The 14,791-nt window shown below is 53.1% G+C and overlaps 1 protein-coding gene across 1 annotated transcript in view; it reads left to right on the top strand.

Moving 5' to 3' along the window:
* Window positions 1–954: 954 nt before the first annotated feature.
* Nr2e1 (nuclear receptor subfamily 2 group E member 1) overlaps window positions 955–14,791 on the top strand; it is a 22,324-nt gene continuing 8,487 nt past the window's right edge. Inside the window, exons 1-6 of the mRNA XM_031347963.1 lie at window positions 955–1,034; window positions 2,546–3,358; window positions 7,855–8,000; window positions 11,290–11,377; window positions 12,728–12,963; window positions 14,140–14,286. Coding sequence (XP_031203823.1) covers window positions 3,334–3,358; window positions 7,855–8,000; window positions 11,290–11,377; window positions 12,728–12,963; window positions 14,140–14,286 — 642 coding nt within the window. The 5' untranslated portion in view covers window positions 955–1,034; window positions 2,546–3,333. The remainder of the gene's footprint in view (window positions 1,035–2,545; window positions 3,359–7,854; window positions 8,001–11,289; window positions 11,378–12,727; window positions 12,964–14,139; window positions 14,287–14,791) is intronic.

Here is a 14,791-nt window from a genome sequence, read left to right as displayed (position 1 = left end):
CTAACAGTCTGAAGGTCAGAGAGGTCTAGTCACTTGCTTAAGGCTACACAGCTAGATGGGCGGGATCTGATTTCCCACTCTCTGGTTTCCTCGCTGCGCCTCAGGCAGGCCCCTCGGGAAGTCTGCCAAGGACTCCTTTCTTTCCCACATTCTGTGGCACCTCCTATTAGGCGGGCAGCGTGTTGAGGCCAGTGGATGGGAAATGAAGTCAGTCTTTGCTCTGCTAAAGATTTTTCTTTGAGCTGTGTCCCAATTAGCTTCAGTTTTCCAAAGTTTAGAGCCAGGGTCCCTGTGGCCTTCAGCTGGTTGGCGTGAGCAGAGGCCAGCCAGCCCCTGGGCTTCTCCTCGGATCTAGGTGCTGTACAATCCTAAGCCCGCCAGCCTATTCTGGAGCTAGTCGCTGCCTTTACCACCGAAGCAATCATGCCAGAAAGTCATCAATGATGATTTCAGAACTGTATTGTGAATTATGCAAAGCGCGCGGATAATTACATTCGGGCGCCCAGAATGCAGAACGCATATGCTGAGGGGTGGGTAGCCCCTGTGGCTTTTGCCAGAATTGGATAGTTCTCTCGGTGTGGGGTGGGGGTGGGGTGTGTGCAACCGTGTCTGTTTAGTGGGCTTCTTGGCACCTAGTTCGATTAAGAGTTAGTTAGTGGCTGGAGAAAGAACATTCCAATTTTGATTGGGGACAACTGTGCCGAGTTTGGGAGTATTTTTCACAAGTTTTGGTGTCTGTAAATGAGTCAGCAGGCATTACACGAGGAGTCAGGAGTCGTTTGGAATCCAGGGCAGCCAAGTCCTTCTACCTTCCAGAGTGGGTACCTGAAAAACCCCTGGTTCTTTTCCCGTCCACAAATCCTTAAACTTCTCCCTGAAGACAAGTCCGTGTTTAGTTCCCACCACCACTTGCCCACATCTTTGCCCGTGGCAAATTAGTTCCACTTGAAGTCCTTTGTCCTTGACCAAGCGCCCCTTCTGCCTCCACATCGTGTTGGTGGGGTTGGATGCCGGCAGCATCAATTGGATTTCTGGTAAGAGCTAGACCCGAAGACCCAAAGCCGAGCCTGGCACCCTGTCTCTAAAACCCTAGCTGGAAATGACTTTCCTCTCTGCACACCGCGAGTTCGAGTTTAAGCTGTGCCAGAGCTTGCTGGTAACCCAAGTTGGCTGTCCAAAAAAAAAATGTTAATTTCCCACCTTGTCATCGAAAAATTCCCACCATACCCTATACTCGTCCTAGTCTGAAAGACCATAAAGGAGAGGTGGTAAGGGACACAGTCACCGCCTCTCGGTTGTTCCGGGTGTCCTGGCCGCGAGCCCGGTAGTTGCTGTGTGTGGCGCTCGCGGTTCTTTGCCTCCCAGGCTCGGGCAATCCGGGAAAGTTGCATTCACGTGCTGCGGCCTCAGACATGAGCGTACAGCTCATGCGGGTTGGGACCCGGGCCTTGGATCTGCAGGGCCAATCCGGCACAAGGGGGACGCCAGCAGGCGCTGCGAGCACACTGCGGCCGGGTGAGGAGGGAGCTGCGGCGAGGGTGGGCTAGCGACCAAGAGGAGCGCCAGCCCCCCAGCCTGCAATTCGGTCTGGAGAGCTGGAGGCGTGACCTCTGACCCCCGCCGGGCCCACGCCCTGAGGAGAGGCTGGCAATCTCTTGTTCTACAAGTTCAAGCGGCCGAGGGAGCTTAAATAGAATTAATCTCTTAGAGATCGGAGATCACCGCGCCCTCGGCGCGCGCTGTCCCCGCGCCGCGCCACGACCAAGACACCAGAGAGCTCTAGGATTTCGGGGTAGGCGACCCGGGTGGGGAGGAAGGTGGCGGAGCTCTTCAGAGTCCCCAGGCCTGCAGGGGAAGCCAGCGACGCCCGCTGGGCACCAACCGCAAGAGGGAAGGTTTTGCCTTCCAGCCGCTCAGTGCTCGTAATGGAGGCGAGAGGGACTCCGCCAGCCCCGGGTTGGCCGCTTTTGCCTGCAGGACGCTGGCGAAGCCCTCCCCGCGGCGGTGCCCAAACCCGTCACGCCAAGGCCGAGGGACCGCAAGACCTCAGCCCAGTCCCCAAGACCGCGCACCGCGACCTCAGCTCTGGCTTTCCATAGATAGTTGCAAAATGAATAAATTACTCACCTCGGGCCAGATCCAAGTTTTACCCAACAGAAGGGGCACGGGACCAACAATGAACCAACTCACATGGCCATGTCCGGGCGCGCACAATCACACACAGACACAGCTACCCAATATCTTCCATGAATCTATGTGTCTGGCATTCTGGAGAGAGGGGAAAAGCGTTTTGAGAGAGCCCCGTCACCCCTCCCCTCCTCCCTTGCCGTGAAATATAAAAATTCATATTTTTTTTTTATTACAAGAGCGGCTCCGTCCTCACCATCACGCACGCACGGAGCCGCTCGCTCGCATTCACACTCTTAACTCGTCAGCTCCGAGAGCGCTTGCATTTTCTTTGGGAGCCGCTTGGAGGTTCATTAATATCATTAGCATTTAACCCCCTCCCTCTTCCCATCTCCTCCCCGCACATGGCTGACGTCAGACCCCGCCAGGAGTTGGGGGAAAAGCTAAGTGGGCCAGGGACGCCCTATTCCCCTCCCCGCGGCTGCCTGTCAGAGCGCTACTGGAGATATTACCAGAGACCCGGCCCGCAGCGACAGGCACAAAGTCACAGGGTAATGAACTTCGGGGACCCTTCGCCGCTGCGTGCGCGGCTGTCCCCGGAAACTCGCATCTGGCCACCTCTTCCCTTGAAAGACCTCCCAGCAATCTAGCTTCCCCTCTCGGCGCCCGGGCTCCGGCAGCGACGAGCTTCTCTGCCTCTGAGACAGCGGCTGTGATTTTCGTCTTCCCACGGGAGATCGGCGGTCTGCAGAGAGCTGCCCCCTCTGCACGCCCGGGTGGAGGGAGAGATTGGAAACAGTACCAGGCATGGGGAGAGAGGGGAAGTTCGCCCTCGTTGCTCCGTAGGAAGACCATTTCCGCGTCTCCATCTCTGTCCTTCAATACTCCCTCTTCAAGCCTGCCTGTCCATCTCTCCATCTGTCTGTTCGAGACTGTGTCCACCTCAAGCCGCATCCCCAGAAGCTGCAGTTTTGCTAGAGCCGGGAAAGAAACTTAAGGATGCTTCCATTTCCACTGTGGAACGAATTCTGAGCGCCCGGGAGAGCAGGGCAGCGCGGGACAAATAGCCAGCCACCTGTCTGTCCCGCCCGGGAGCCTCGCAGGCTGGAGGGCGGCTGGAGAGCGGCGGCGGCCGGCTGCGACGTGGGCGCCGTGGGCCGGGAGTCCGGCAGTGCCCACCAACCGCTGCGCCCCGGGACCGCCAGCATGAGCAAGCCTGCCGGATCAACAAGTGGGTACCTCTCGGGCAGCCGCGGGGTCCCGGCGCGTGGCCTGGGGAGGGCAGGCTGGGAGTCGGGGTGGTCCTGCTGGGAGCCCTGAATTGGAGCCCCAGAGCGGGACTCTCTCGGGCTTGTGTGTCCGTTGGCCTAGCTCTCTTAGACTGTTGCGTTGGCGCGTTTCGTGCAACTAGGAGAGCAATTTCGTTGCTTCTGGATGCTAGCTCTTCCCGGTCTCGCCGGTGGGTGAGGAAGGTGGCGACCCGGGGCAGCCCACCGGTCCGTCCTGAGAGCGGTTTCTATTTAGCTGCAGGTGCCGAGGGTGGGAGGGGTGAGCCGGGGGCGGGAACTGGGCCGCAGCTCCAGGCGGCCGCACAATAACGCAGCGGCTCAAGAACTCGGGAGCTGCAGCGCGCAGAAGCGACTCTGCAGAAAGCGGATTTCGAATGGAATGCTTTGCACCCCGTTTCCAGCTCTTTCAAATAATCCTGCGAAACCGGGAAGCAGAAACCATTTAAAAGTCACATTTTCCTTAATCCTAAATCCGCCGTAGGTCATAACTGGGGAATGTAAAGTATGGCGAGCCAGTCTAGCAAAGAGAGGACCAAATCCCTAATCCCAAGGACTTTCCGAGCCCAAGCCCAGCACCGGCAGCAGTCTGTGGCCTGCTCACTCCCGGCGCTGCTTCTTCCAGTTTCCTCTCCTATAGACCGCACTGCTGCCGGGGACCTCTGCTGACCTCCAGAGACACGAGTGCAGCGCAGCTGTGCGTGTGCGAGCACAGCATCCGCAGAACCTGGGAGTGCGTAGGCCTGAGCCGGCGTGGAAGGCGCCTCCACGGTGCTCCAGTCTCCCCGGGGCTTTCTAGTTCCCTCCTTCCACAGGCCGGAGGCTGCCCCTGAGTTCTAGACTCTGAGTATAGTGCGCACACCCTGGAGCCCTCCAGCCACCAGTGTAGTTCCCGCCCTCCCCCCCAATAACATTTTTGGCGCTCTCTGTGAGTTCCTTCCCGCCCCCTCCCCCTTCACTCGCCCTCATTGTCCAGGGTCTTTGAAAGTTGGAAGAGTCTTGGTTACTTCTGGGGACTGATAATGAAGTCTCACTTAGGACGGATGCAATTCCCGCCTCCACCTCTCTCCCCCGTAAGAAGTAGCTTGTGTTTTCATTTTGTGCGTTTGTTTTGATCTGGGTGCTGAGTTTGAAAATTAGAGTAAAGTGAACGTCAACAAAAAGAGAAAAGAAAAAGAAAGGAAAGGAAAAGGAAAACGTTCCTGAGCTAGGGCCGAGGGAGGGAACCTTCACCACAGCTTCAGTGCACAACCGACTCTCGGGCAGGACCACGGTCCCCATTAGCCTTGGCCTAGCCTTGCCCTGGCTGTTCTGAGCTCTGGAAAGTAGTGCAGGCTCAGGAAAAAAAAAAAATCTGGGTGAGTGTCTTAACCAGGAGGCGGCCATGCCCGCTGCTTTACAAACTTGCATTGCAAACAGCAAGGTGGAAGGGCCTGGGAGACCTCCTGGCGCGTTCACCCTGGAACAGCCAAAGCTGTCGCTGAGATTTTCGAGGAGCTTTGCTCTTTTGAAGCTCGAAAGTTCCAGCGAACTTGAAAAGTGGGGTCTCGAGGGAGGCGAGAGAAAGAGTGGGTGCGAAGCTCGGCGTTCAGCTCTGCACCCGGGCTCAGTGAGCTAGACAGACGCTGGCAGACTCCGGATTTGGGAGTCAGGGTGGGCACATGACGTGCGAAGGCACTTCCTGGGGGAAACTTGAGTTTTCTAACTTATCAAGCCTTGGAGATTGGCCTGGGAGGCCTGGAGGCTCCAGTCAGGGCCGGATGGCTCTGAAGAATTTGCTCTCTGGGTGAGGGAAAAGTGCCGCTTCATCTAGGTTTTCAGACCCTGGCTGCGGCCAGCGGAAGCTCTATGGCCCTGCGGCCCAGGCAGTGAGGGGCTCTGAGCAGGGGCGGGTGTGGGCCCTGCGGGGCTGGGAGGTCTTCCTCTTGCTCGCCCGGCTAGAGAGCAGAGCCTTGTTACCCGGATCCCCGCCTGGGTGGTACCGAGACCCTGGCCAGTCACCCTTGCAGCCCAGACTAACTTCTTTCAACAGCCTCTGATGGTAATTACAGTAATCGAAGCTGCCATATATCTTTAGGCAATTATGACACACAAAAAGCCCCGAGGGGACCCCCTGCGGAGGGAAGTTAAGAACCGTCTTCCAGCCTCAGGAAACTCGCTTGACTCACGTCTTAGCTCGCTCGGCTTGCTAAAAGAGAAGAGCTCCGCCGCAGTCAACCAGCTTGTCTGTGACCCCAAGTCACCTTAACGTGGCTGGGTGGCGGAGTCTGGGGCGTCGACCCTCTATGCCCTGGAATTTTCGCTTCCCTCCCTTCTGTGCCCCGCCCCAGCCCAGCTCTCTGGCTCTCCTCTGAATGGATGGGGAAAGTCAGCCCTTAAACAAGGCAAGCCCAAGTGGTGACAATCGGGCATCCTAACCGATGAGCCAGAAAGGGGTCAACCACCCTGAGCTAGTCTTCTGGCTATACCCGGTTCTCCAGAAAGATGTGACCCTAGGCTCCAATCTGGATGGGAAGTCTGGGTAAGAGGGCTCACCACTGCTTCCCCTTCGGGTTCACCCTCAGTGTCGCCGGGAAGAGAGGGGCAGCTGGGGCGACAGTGCTTCTGAGCCCTAAATAGGGGGCCCCAAGCGACCAGAGGGAAGAGAACTTTGGAAGATCTGAGCTCCACGTTCACTGTTTCCATAGGGAGTGCCGCGCAGCAGAGCTGGTGGCCGCGCGGTCCAGGCGCGACCGTGAGTTGCTTGGGGGAGAAGTGACAGGCCCCAGGGGGTGAAGGACAAGACCCACACTTGAGTCACCCCAGCCCCTCCCTTCCCCAACCCAATCTCCGCTCTTGCCCTGCGGGAGAGGGGGCGCCCGAAGCGGTGGCCGCAACGCTGAACGCCTCCCCCGCCAGCCTTTGTCGCCGTCCGAATTCCCATGCTACTCTTTTTGACGGGTCACTGGTGGCTCTGTAGGCAGGTGCTGCGGCGGGGTTGTAATTACCCCGGCTGAGCCGGGTCCTTACCGACCTCCCCCTGCCGGGTCCCCCGCACTCCCCCCCTCCACCTGAGGAGGAGGCCAGGGCCCGGAGTGCAAGCCATCCCCGGCGCCTGGGGGGGGGGGTTCCCCAGTTAAGTTCCTGCTTCCCTCGCGTGGGGGCCTCCGAAGACAGCGCCCTCGCCTCCCCAGCTCTGCCGGCTCAGCTTCCCACCGCTGCCTCTCCCGCCCCGAATGTGGGTGCTCCGGGAGCGGCTGTGGGGTTCCCACGAGGCCCGAGATCGCCTAGTCCGGGGTTGGAATGCCTTTGACCCGTAGCGATGGAACAATCGGGTGTTAATTGTTGTTGAATATATATATATATATATATATATATATATATATATATATATATATATATATATATGATGTTAACACTTTTATAAATATTCCCATTGTTTCCGGGAATTTGTCTTCGTCTGTAGCTCGATTCAGGCACTTGTTGGACTCAAGCTTGAGAGAAAACACGCACCCTTTCCTAGCGCTCACTTCCTAACACACCCTAGGCCGCCAGGCTTGGAGAGTCCAGGCAAAGTTCTCCTGCGTGGGTAGCAATCCCAGACAAATTAGAGCCATTCAAAAAAACAAAACCAACCCCCCCTTCCTCCAGCTGCAGAAAAAAACTGCAGAAGCCACCACTAACTAAGGGGGTGAAGGGAAGAGACCAGCGTTTCAACGGAAAGGACTTGGGGGTAAAGGGGGAGAGGTGACTACCAACTAGAAGGCCACCAATGGGATATCTCTACTCTTGCTCAGACCGGTTACTTCCCTCCCCCTCAACTTTTTTTTTTCCTGAAAGAAATAATTTCTCAAACTCGTAGCACTAAGCATTTTTTTTCCATAGGTAAAAAGAAAGTTGGGCAATTACCACTACCCTTATTATCATTAATAATCTGAGTATTAGCATCACAATAATAAACCTAATAATAACAACTGCCGGGCTCAGCGCAGAGAAAGCTCGATTGCCTTCCAGCTGCCAACCCCCGGTTCCAGTCGTGTTTGTTTTTCTTCTTTTTCCCTTTTACATTTCAAGTTTGTCTCCTTGCGCCGCTCACTAACAACTTTTTTTTTCCCTCTGTTAAATGCAAGAGCAGAGGAGGGAGGCAGCCAAACTTTCGGCGGAGCAGAAAGGCAGCGGCGGGCAGAGCTGCTGCCCGGGCCTGCTGTAATCTTTTATTCCAAAATGGGTCTCGGCGATTAGAGGAGACCCAAATACATGTAGCGGTGCATGAATAATGCTCATTGTAGGAAGCTGACACTTGCTCAGGGAAAAAAAGTTTGGCTATAAAATCTCTTCATTATTTGCTTTTACCGCAGCTCCGATGCTAATCCCCTCAGAGGTCAGATTGCTTAGCATCTCTCTCCCCCTCTCCCCTTTCCTCCATCTCCTCCCCGCGCTCCCTCTCTCCCCGGTCTTTCAGGCCGCATTTTAGATATCCCTTGCAAAGTGTGTGGTGACCGCAGCTCCGGGAAGCACTACGGGGTCTACGCTTGCGACGGCTGCTCTGGATTCTTCAAGAGGAGCATCCGAAGGAATAGGACCTATGTCTGCAAGTCTGGAAACCAGGTACAGCCAGGGTTGAGCTGCGCGGCTCCCCTCTGCGTCCTCGGCACCCACCCCCTATTTCTTCCAAGGCTGCCTCTGAATCCCCTGACCTCCGTCCTCTTCCCTTCTCCGTCTCAACTTTGGGTGGCCCTTTGGCTCTGGAAAGGCCAGATTAGGTTAGGGAAGGCAAATGAGTTTACAGGAGAGAATCAGAACTCCCACGGTTTCTCTTGGTCACGTTTTGACACTGAGCAAAGGCTCACACCCGGGCTGAAGGCGTGCCCAGAGAACTCAAGGAAACAAGCAGAAGCATGCGAGCAGCCTATTAGGCTGCCCGGCCCTTGCATCCCCACTCTTAGCAGCAGTCAAGCTCAGTCTAAGACCACTGAGTGAACACTGGCTAGTCAAAAGCCCAGCAGATGCTGGGTCCTTTTGGCTCTGAGGACGTAGGGCTTCCCTGGAAGTAGGCCGTGTAAGGATTCAGAAAGGTTCAGGGTTGGCTAGGACAGAAGTCTCAGAGGAAGTTAGGATCCTAATCAAGTTGTCCTCGATTCTTCCTTTTCTGCTTACGGGAGGAACCTGCCAAGTTGCATTTCCGTCTGGCAGGGGCTGACCTATCTCCTAGACACAGGGCAGTTAGGGAATGAGCTGAGACCAGCTATAGCTTCCAACCAGAGCTAACTCCATCCCCAGGTCAGAGGCTCATGTCAACCTAAGTGGTCAGCCTTCTGGCTCCACACATCTTTACATAGAAGCCTCCCCTTCACTCCTCCCAGACTCCCAAGAGTTCTTTAGTCAGGAGGCATCCTCTGGTAACCAAAGTGATGAGAAACACCCACTTGTTAATGTATAGGACACACATCAGCTCACAGAGTCATCGGGTACTAGTGAATTATTGTGAGTTCTTGTTCAGATGGAACATTTGCTCTTACCCATTCCTGATAGATGTTGAGTGGCAGCACACACTGGAAGACCTGTGCGGGTAGATAAGTTATTTTGACCTCTGCAACTCCCTTACCTGCTTTTTTGGGTTCTTGGCGTCTAGCTCACCTGTAGTGCATGATATACACACATAGGATTGTATCCCAGAAGCTCCATAGGTCTGAGATTCTGTAGAGTGCCAGGTGTCTACCTAGAATACTGTTGCTGCTGCTGTTGTTGGGAGGTCTTGGTCTGTAGCCTAGGCTGGCTTGAAACTCATGATCTTCCTTCAACCTCAGGTGTGGGTCGCCACGCCAGGCCACATCATCTTATACATCTGACACATGTGTGTATCTAACAGACAGAATTGGGAATCTGAGGTGTCGTGCTTCCAGGGAGGTGGTCCTTAGCTCCAAGGCACGTATACCTGTCCACGGTGACTGATAGCAAGCCCATCAGGCCTGTGTCCTTTCCTTGGCAAAAGGAAAAAAGCTCAGATTGAGGCTCCTCTTCCTTCTCACTGGCTCCAGATCCTTACGAACATTTGATGGGACCGAAAACCCACTCAAGACATTTTGGCTTTAAGTGTTTATCAAGATACTGGGAAGATATCATCCCAGTTGGACATTTATCAACTACATATAAATAAATATAAACATAAAGTCTTTACACTGAGCTATTTTACTACTGGCCAAAGATGCTCTGATGACTTCTAGGAACCAAAAATCCAAGTTCTCTTGACCTCAGACTAAGTAAATACCCTGTTAGTTTCTTATTAACTGCTCTGATGGCATTCAGGAGTCACTATGAACATCCTCTACTTTTACTTTTAAACAAGTCAACATATTTTGCTTTGGGTTGGTTCAGTGAGTATACGCTGTGAATTACATCCCCAGCTCAAGTCAATGTACTTTAATTGGTGAAGGAAATTAGATGAGCTCTTCTTGTGTGTAATTTTCCTTATGGATATTTCAAGAAGGAAATATACTCATCCCAACTTCAGTGTTTGTGAATATTTAAAATCATGAAGCAAAATTAAACTATTTTTCTGTGTATAAAGCACTTATGCAGAAGGCTAGGAATTTTACCCAGTGGAAGGGTGCTCCCAGCCCTTCCATCTGAAGTACTTCAAACAAAACATATACACATTATGTCTCTATATGTCACGTGTCCCCCCAGTGATGACTCCGACTAAAAGGAACATTGTCTGAGCTGGCTGTGGTGGCCAGGAGAAGCAGGGGACCACAGATTTAAGGCCAGCCTAAGCTACACAGTAAATTTCAAGTCATCCTGAACCACAGAGAGGAAGCGTCTGTCACCAGTCTGTCACCAAACGCCTTGACCTGGGGATACAGCTCAGTGGTAGACGCAGGCATTCAAAACCAGCACCAAAGAACTAAACGGGAGGAGGAAGCCTTACCTCTGTTTTTTTTTTTTTTTTTTTGGGGGGGGGTGTTGTTGTGTTATTGTTGTTTGTTTTTTTGAGAGTCTCACCTTGTAGTCCTGGCTGCCCCGGTCTCACCAAGATCTGTCTGTCTCTGCCCCCTTGGTGCTGGGATTAAAGTTGTGCACCACCACTTCCAGCTAAATCTTCTTTTTCTATACTCCCCTCCCCCACACATATAAAATTACATAAGACATTTGTTTGCTCATCCCTATCAGATAAATATTTGTAAAGCAGCAACTGTTTCCTCCTATTATTGGCTAATTCTTCATTCTATTTTACCCTCTACTGTCTCCCTTATCTTCCCGAATTTTCCTCTGCCTTTCAGCTCCACCCCCACACTCTCTCTGCAGGCCTTTCCCCTTCTAAACACCTCACATTGGGGGGTGGGGGGGGATGGCTGTTCCCGTGGATCTAGGCTTAGTACCTCAGGGTTGTCTCTGCTTTGTGGTTGTGTAAGGATGGCTTAACTACAAAAGGAAAGGACCTAGAGGTGTGAAGAGTAAGGTCGAGGTTTACCTATCAGATCAATGGGCTCACTTGGAGGATGGCAGCAAGCAATAGGCAGAAGCTACAGGCTAGCTTCAGGCTGAGTTCAGGACCAGGTCGCTGTCTTCGGTCCTGAAAAAAACGTCATATGCGCACGCCCGGCTAGTGTTTCCTTCTTGAGCTGCTTCTCTTAGCCGGAGGAGATCTCAAAAATCAGGAAAAACCTTTCTCTTTGCCCAATAGCCTGAGGTCGAGGATTGATCTTGTCTCAACCCTGGGAATCCAAGACCCTTACTTACCTGGTAGTACCCAAGGTTCTCCCAGTTCACCGTGACTGGACATCCGCCCTGAGTTGGGGGCTGGCCAGAGTCCCCATGCTGGGCCTCACACCCCAGGACGGTTCTGGTCCCCACCTAAGGGCTATGGGGGGCTCTGACTGCCTGCGGTCTGTTTCAGGGAGGATGCCCCGTAGACAAGACACACAGAAACCAATGCAGGGCGTGTCGACTGAAGAAGTGTTTGGAAGTCAACATGAACAAAGATGGTAATCAGTACATGTTTTTATTCTTCTAATTTTGATTGGGTAGTAAGTAAATTATATGTACAGAAAATAGATGGCACTCCTATGCATGTAAATCATTTCCCCACAGAACTCTCCTCTCCAGATGCCGGGAACTGGTCTCGGGCTGTCAGTCCTAGCCTCTCTACAGCAGTCCCCAGCTGACCCCACAGTATTCCGGGAAGCCCCGTGCTCACACGGGAAACTTGTGCCACAGGAAACTCGAGCCACAAAACCACACTCACCAAGGCAGTGCTAGCGGCCAGGAATCCCACACCCAGTTGCATATTTCCTACTTAGCATCCTAACTCTGTTTCTCACCTCTTCTTGCAGTCGTGTGTAACCTCCCTAAGATTTCACGATTGCTTGCTCAAGTCTTTGTGGAACTCTCCTATCACAGAGAGAGGAAGACAGGAGATTTCAGTATAGCCATTGAGTTGGCCCTAAGCTTTTCTAGAGCCTTTTCTAGGTGGAGTAGAAGAGAGAGAAGGAGGGTTAGCTAAAGAGGAAGGAAGACATTCAGGGGTGTTGCCCACAACACGGGGGCCCAAATTCAAGCTAGACCTGGGTCTTAAAAAAGTTCAGAATTTAGATAAAGCTTCAAGCTGCATTTCCCGGCCCTCCTCAGGTATGGGCTTTGCAAAGACATCCCTGGGCCAGGGAGAAGGTGGAAGAGAACCTGGGATCTGGTGTAGTGAGCCTTTCCGTAGGCTCTGCCTATCTGCAGTGCTCTCTCTCTCTGCCTGCTCAGGAAGCAGGAGGGAGCGTCCAACCTGTTGAACTTGTGTATTGACAACTTGTCATGCTCTGCGGGTGGAAGATTGCCTGAATTAATTTGTTTGTTTAAACTGTTGGTGGTAATTGTCACGTCTCCCATGCACATTCGGCTCGCCCCTGTCCCATCCCCCAGCGTTCCTTGGGCTCAAGTCCTTTTCTTTTGGGTCCTTGAAGGCCTAACCCACTTGTGGGGGAGACCTGGAGGTGGGGGGAATCCATCTCTGCGGCCCTGATTGCGTGTGATCTCCCTCTCTTGTTAGTGGGAGCGAGGGCACCTTGTTATTTCGGAGACCCTGAGGGTCCTTGGTTTCTCTGAGATCCAAGGTGGGAAGGACCGCTGAGCATCTCCCTACTCCTGTCCATCTCAGATCCCTGCTTCCCACCCCTGCCGGGAAAATGTGCCCAAGCGCCCTGCAACACATGCCCTCTTCCTCTTCACCTCTGCCCCCTTGGTAACCTTGCCGGTCTATAAGTGACGATGGAGCCGCCGCAGCCCGCTTCATCCAAGTGTCACCGCGCCTGTAACACAGGCCTGTGTCCATCTGTTTGTCTCTGTAGCCGTGCAGCATGAGCGGGGGCCTCGGACGTCCACCATCCGCAAACAGGTGGCCCTCTACTTCCGTGGGCACAAGGAAGACAATGGGGCCGCCGCGCACTTCCCCTCCGCGGCGCTGCCAGCCCCAGCTTTCTTCACAGCGGTCACGCAGCTGGAGCCGCACGGTCTGGAGTTGGCCGCTGTGTCAGCCACGCCTGAACGGCAGACTCTCGTGAGCCTGGCTCAGCCCACGCCCAAGGTTAGTGGCTTTGCTGGGTCCAAAGAGACTCCTCTTAAGCAAAGGGAGGGGTAGCCAGGCTCAGTTCTGAGCTGAGGCGCGGACTGGGAAAGATGAAGGAAATTTCCAGATGCTCCGCTCTGAGGCTTCTGCTCCTCCTGTTGAACCAAAGATGCTGATGTTTAACACACAGTAGGCCACCCTCTGGGCAGCTGCAAACGCACACTCCTGGGGATTTCGGGTGGAGGCCAGAAACCTGCATCTTTAAGGAACGCTAAATCGGTTGGTGAGTGGAGATGTCTAATCCAAGAGTGCAGCCTCGGGTGCTTCCAGAGGCCAGAACTGACTAGACCAGAAGTTGACTCCACCTGGAGAAGGAGCTTTCCTGAGATGCCCCGGAATCTATAATCTTGGACGATTTCAGCGCAAGAGAGAACAATGAAGAAGTCACTGCTAGAAAGGCTGTATTTTTTGTTCGGCCCTTCCCCACAATAAACAACTCCCAGGGTTGATCCTACCGGCAGGGTCACAGGCTGACGGACCTGGGAAGGCTGCCACCTAGAGACTGCACGTCAGGCCTAGAGTTGATTCCTCCCAAGGCTCTCACTGAAAGGGAAGAGCCTAGGATTCCCCCCAGAGGAGGCCAGCTGCAGCCTCACACTGCAGGGAAGCCAAACACCTGGGCACATACACACGCACAATATTTAATATTGCTTTCTTACCCTTGATGTGTATAATAAGCTCTGGAAAGTAGTGTTATGAATATGTTGTCAGTTATGAATGGGGATGCTCTGTGAATGATTAAGATGTCTAATTGAAATATTTCCATAATATACTAATCCTTTCTAAAAATACTCATGCATATTTGTGTTTGGGATGCCTATTAATTTATACTTTTTTCTCATCTATTTTACACAAATGCGAGCAGTTCTTGTCTAAATTGGGAGCCAGGCCTGGAACGTGGCTCAGCCCAACAAAATTTTTGCTGCAGGAGACAGAATAACCAGACACCCCTTTGGAAGACAGCAGCCCCCAAAGAAAGCAAACGTGCCTCCCCAGTAGACAACAGTCCCCAGATTCTGTAGATAGAGATGTTTGAAGGCAACTGACCGCTTAACCAGTGCATTGAAATGTCAGCTGTTTTTGCAAAGCTGGGGTTCCCTCACTTGCAGTATTTGTCTCTCTTCCTCCTCTCAGTATCCCCATGAAGTGAACGGGACCCCAATGTATCTCTACGAAGTGGCCACTGAGTCCGTGTGTGAATCAGCTGCCAGGCTTCTCTTCATGAGCATCAAGTGGGCAAAGAGTGTGCCAGCCTTTTCTACTTTGTCTTTGCAAGATCAGGTATGACCAACCAGGGTACTAAGGGGTGAGAAAGGAAGCGAGGGTGCTCGGGCCTGTGAGCTGGCATCACCTGCAGATACCAGCAAGGCAAGCGTGCCTTCTGAACAATGAGGAAGCCGCTTATCTTTACCAATATCATTCTAGAGGTTCAAAGTGTCTATGGAATAATGAGTTAGAAATGTAACTACACCCAGGCAGTGGTACACACCTTCACTTCCAGCACCTGGGAGGCAGAGGCAGTGGATCTCTCTGAGTTCAAGGCCAGCCTGGTCTACAGAGCAAGTTCCAGGACAGCCAGGGTTATACAGAGAAACTCTTGTCTTGAAAAAAAAGAAAGAAAATGTAATCACATGATTTCAGGGTAGCTGGATATGCTCTAATAAAACACATATAGAAGTACATTATATCTTTAAAAAGTCTCATTAAAACATCAAATTTACAGCCGGGCGGTGGTGGCGCACGCCTTTAATCCCAGCACTTGGGAGGCAGAGGCAGGTGGATTTCT

The sequence above is a fragment of the Mastomys coucha genome, unplaced genomic scaffold (genome assembly GCF_008632895.1).
Source record: "Mastomys coucha isolate ucsf_1 unplaced genomic scaffold, UCSF_Mcou_1 pScaffold3, whole genome shotgun sequence".
NCBI lineage: Eukaryota > Metazoa > Chordata > Mammalia > Rodentia > Muridae > Mastomys > Mastomys coucha.
Note: the sequence above shows the minus strand (reverse complement) of the source record. Positions and strands in the feature narration are given on the sequence as shown.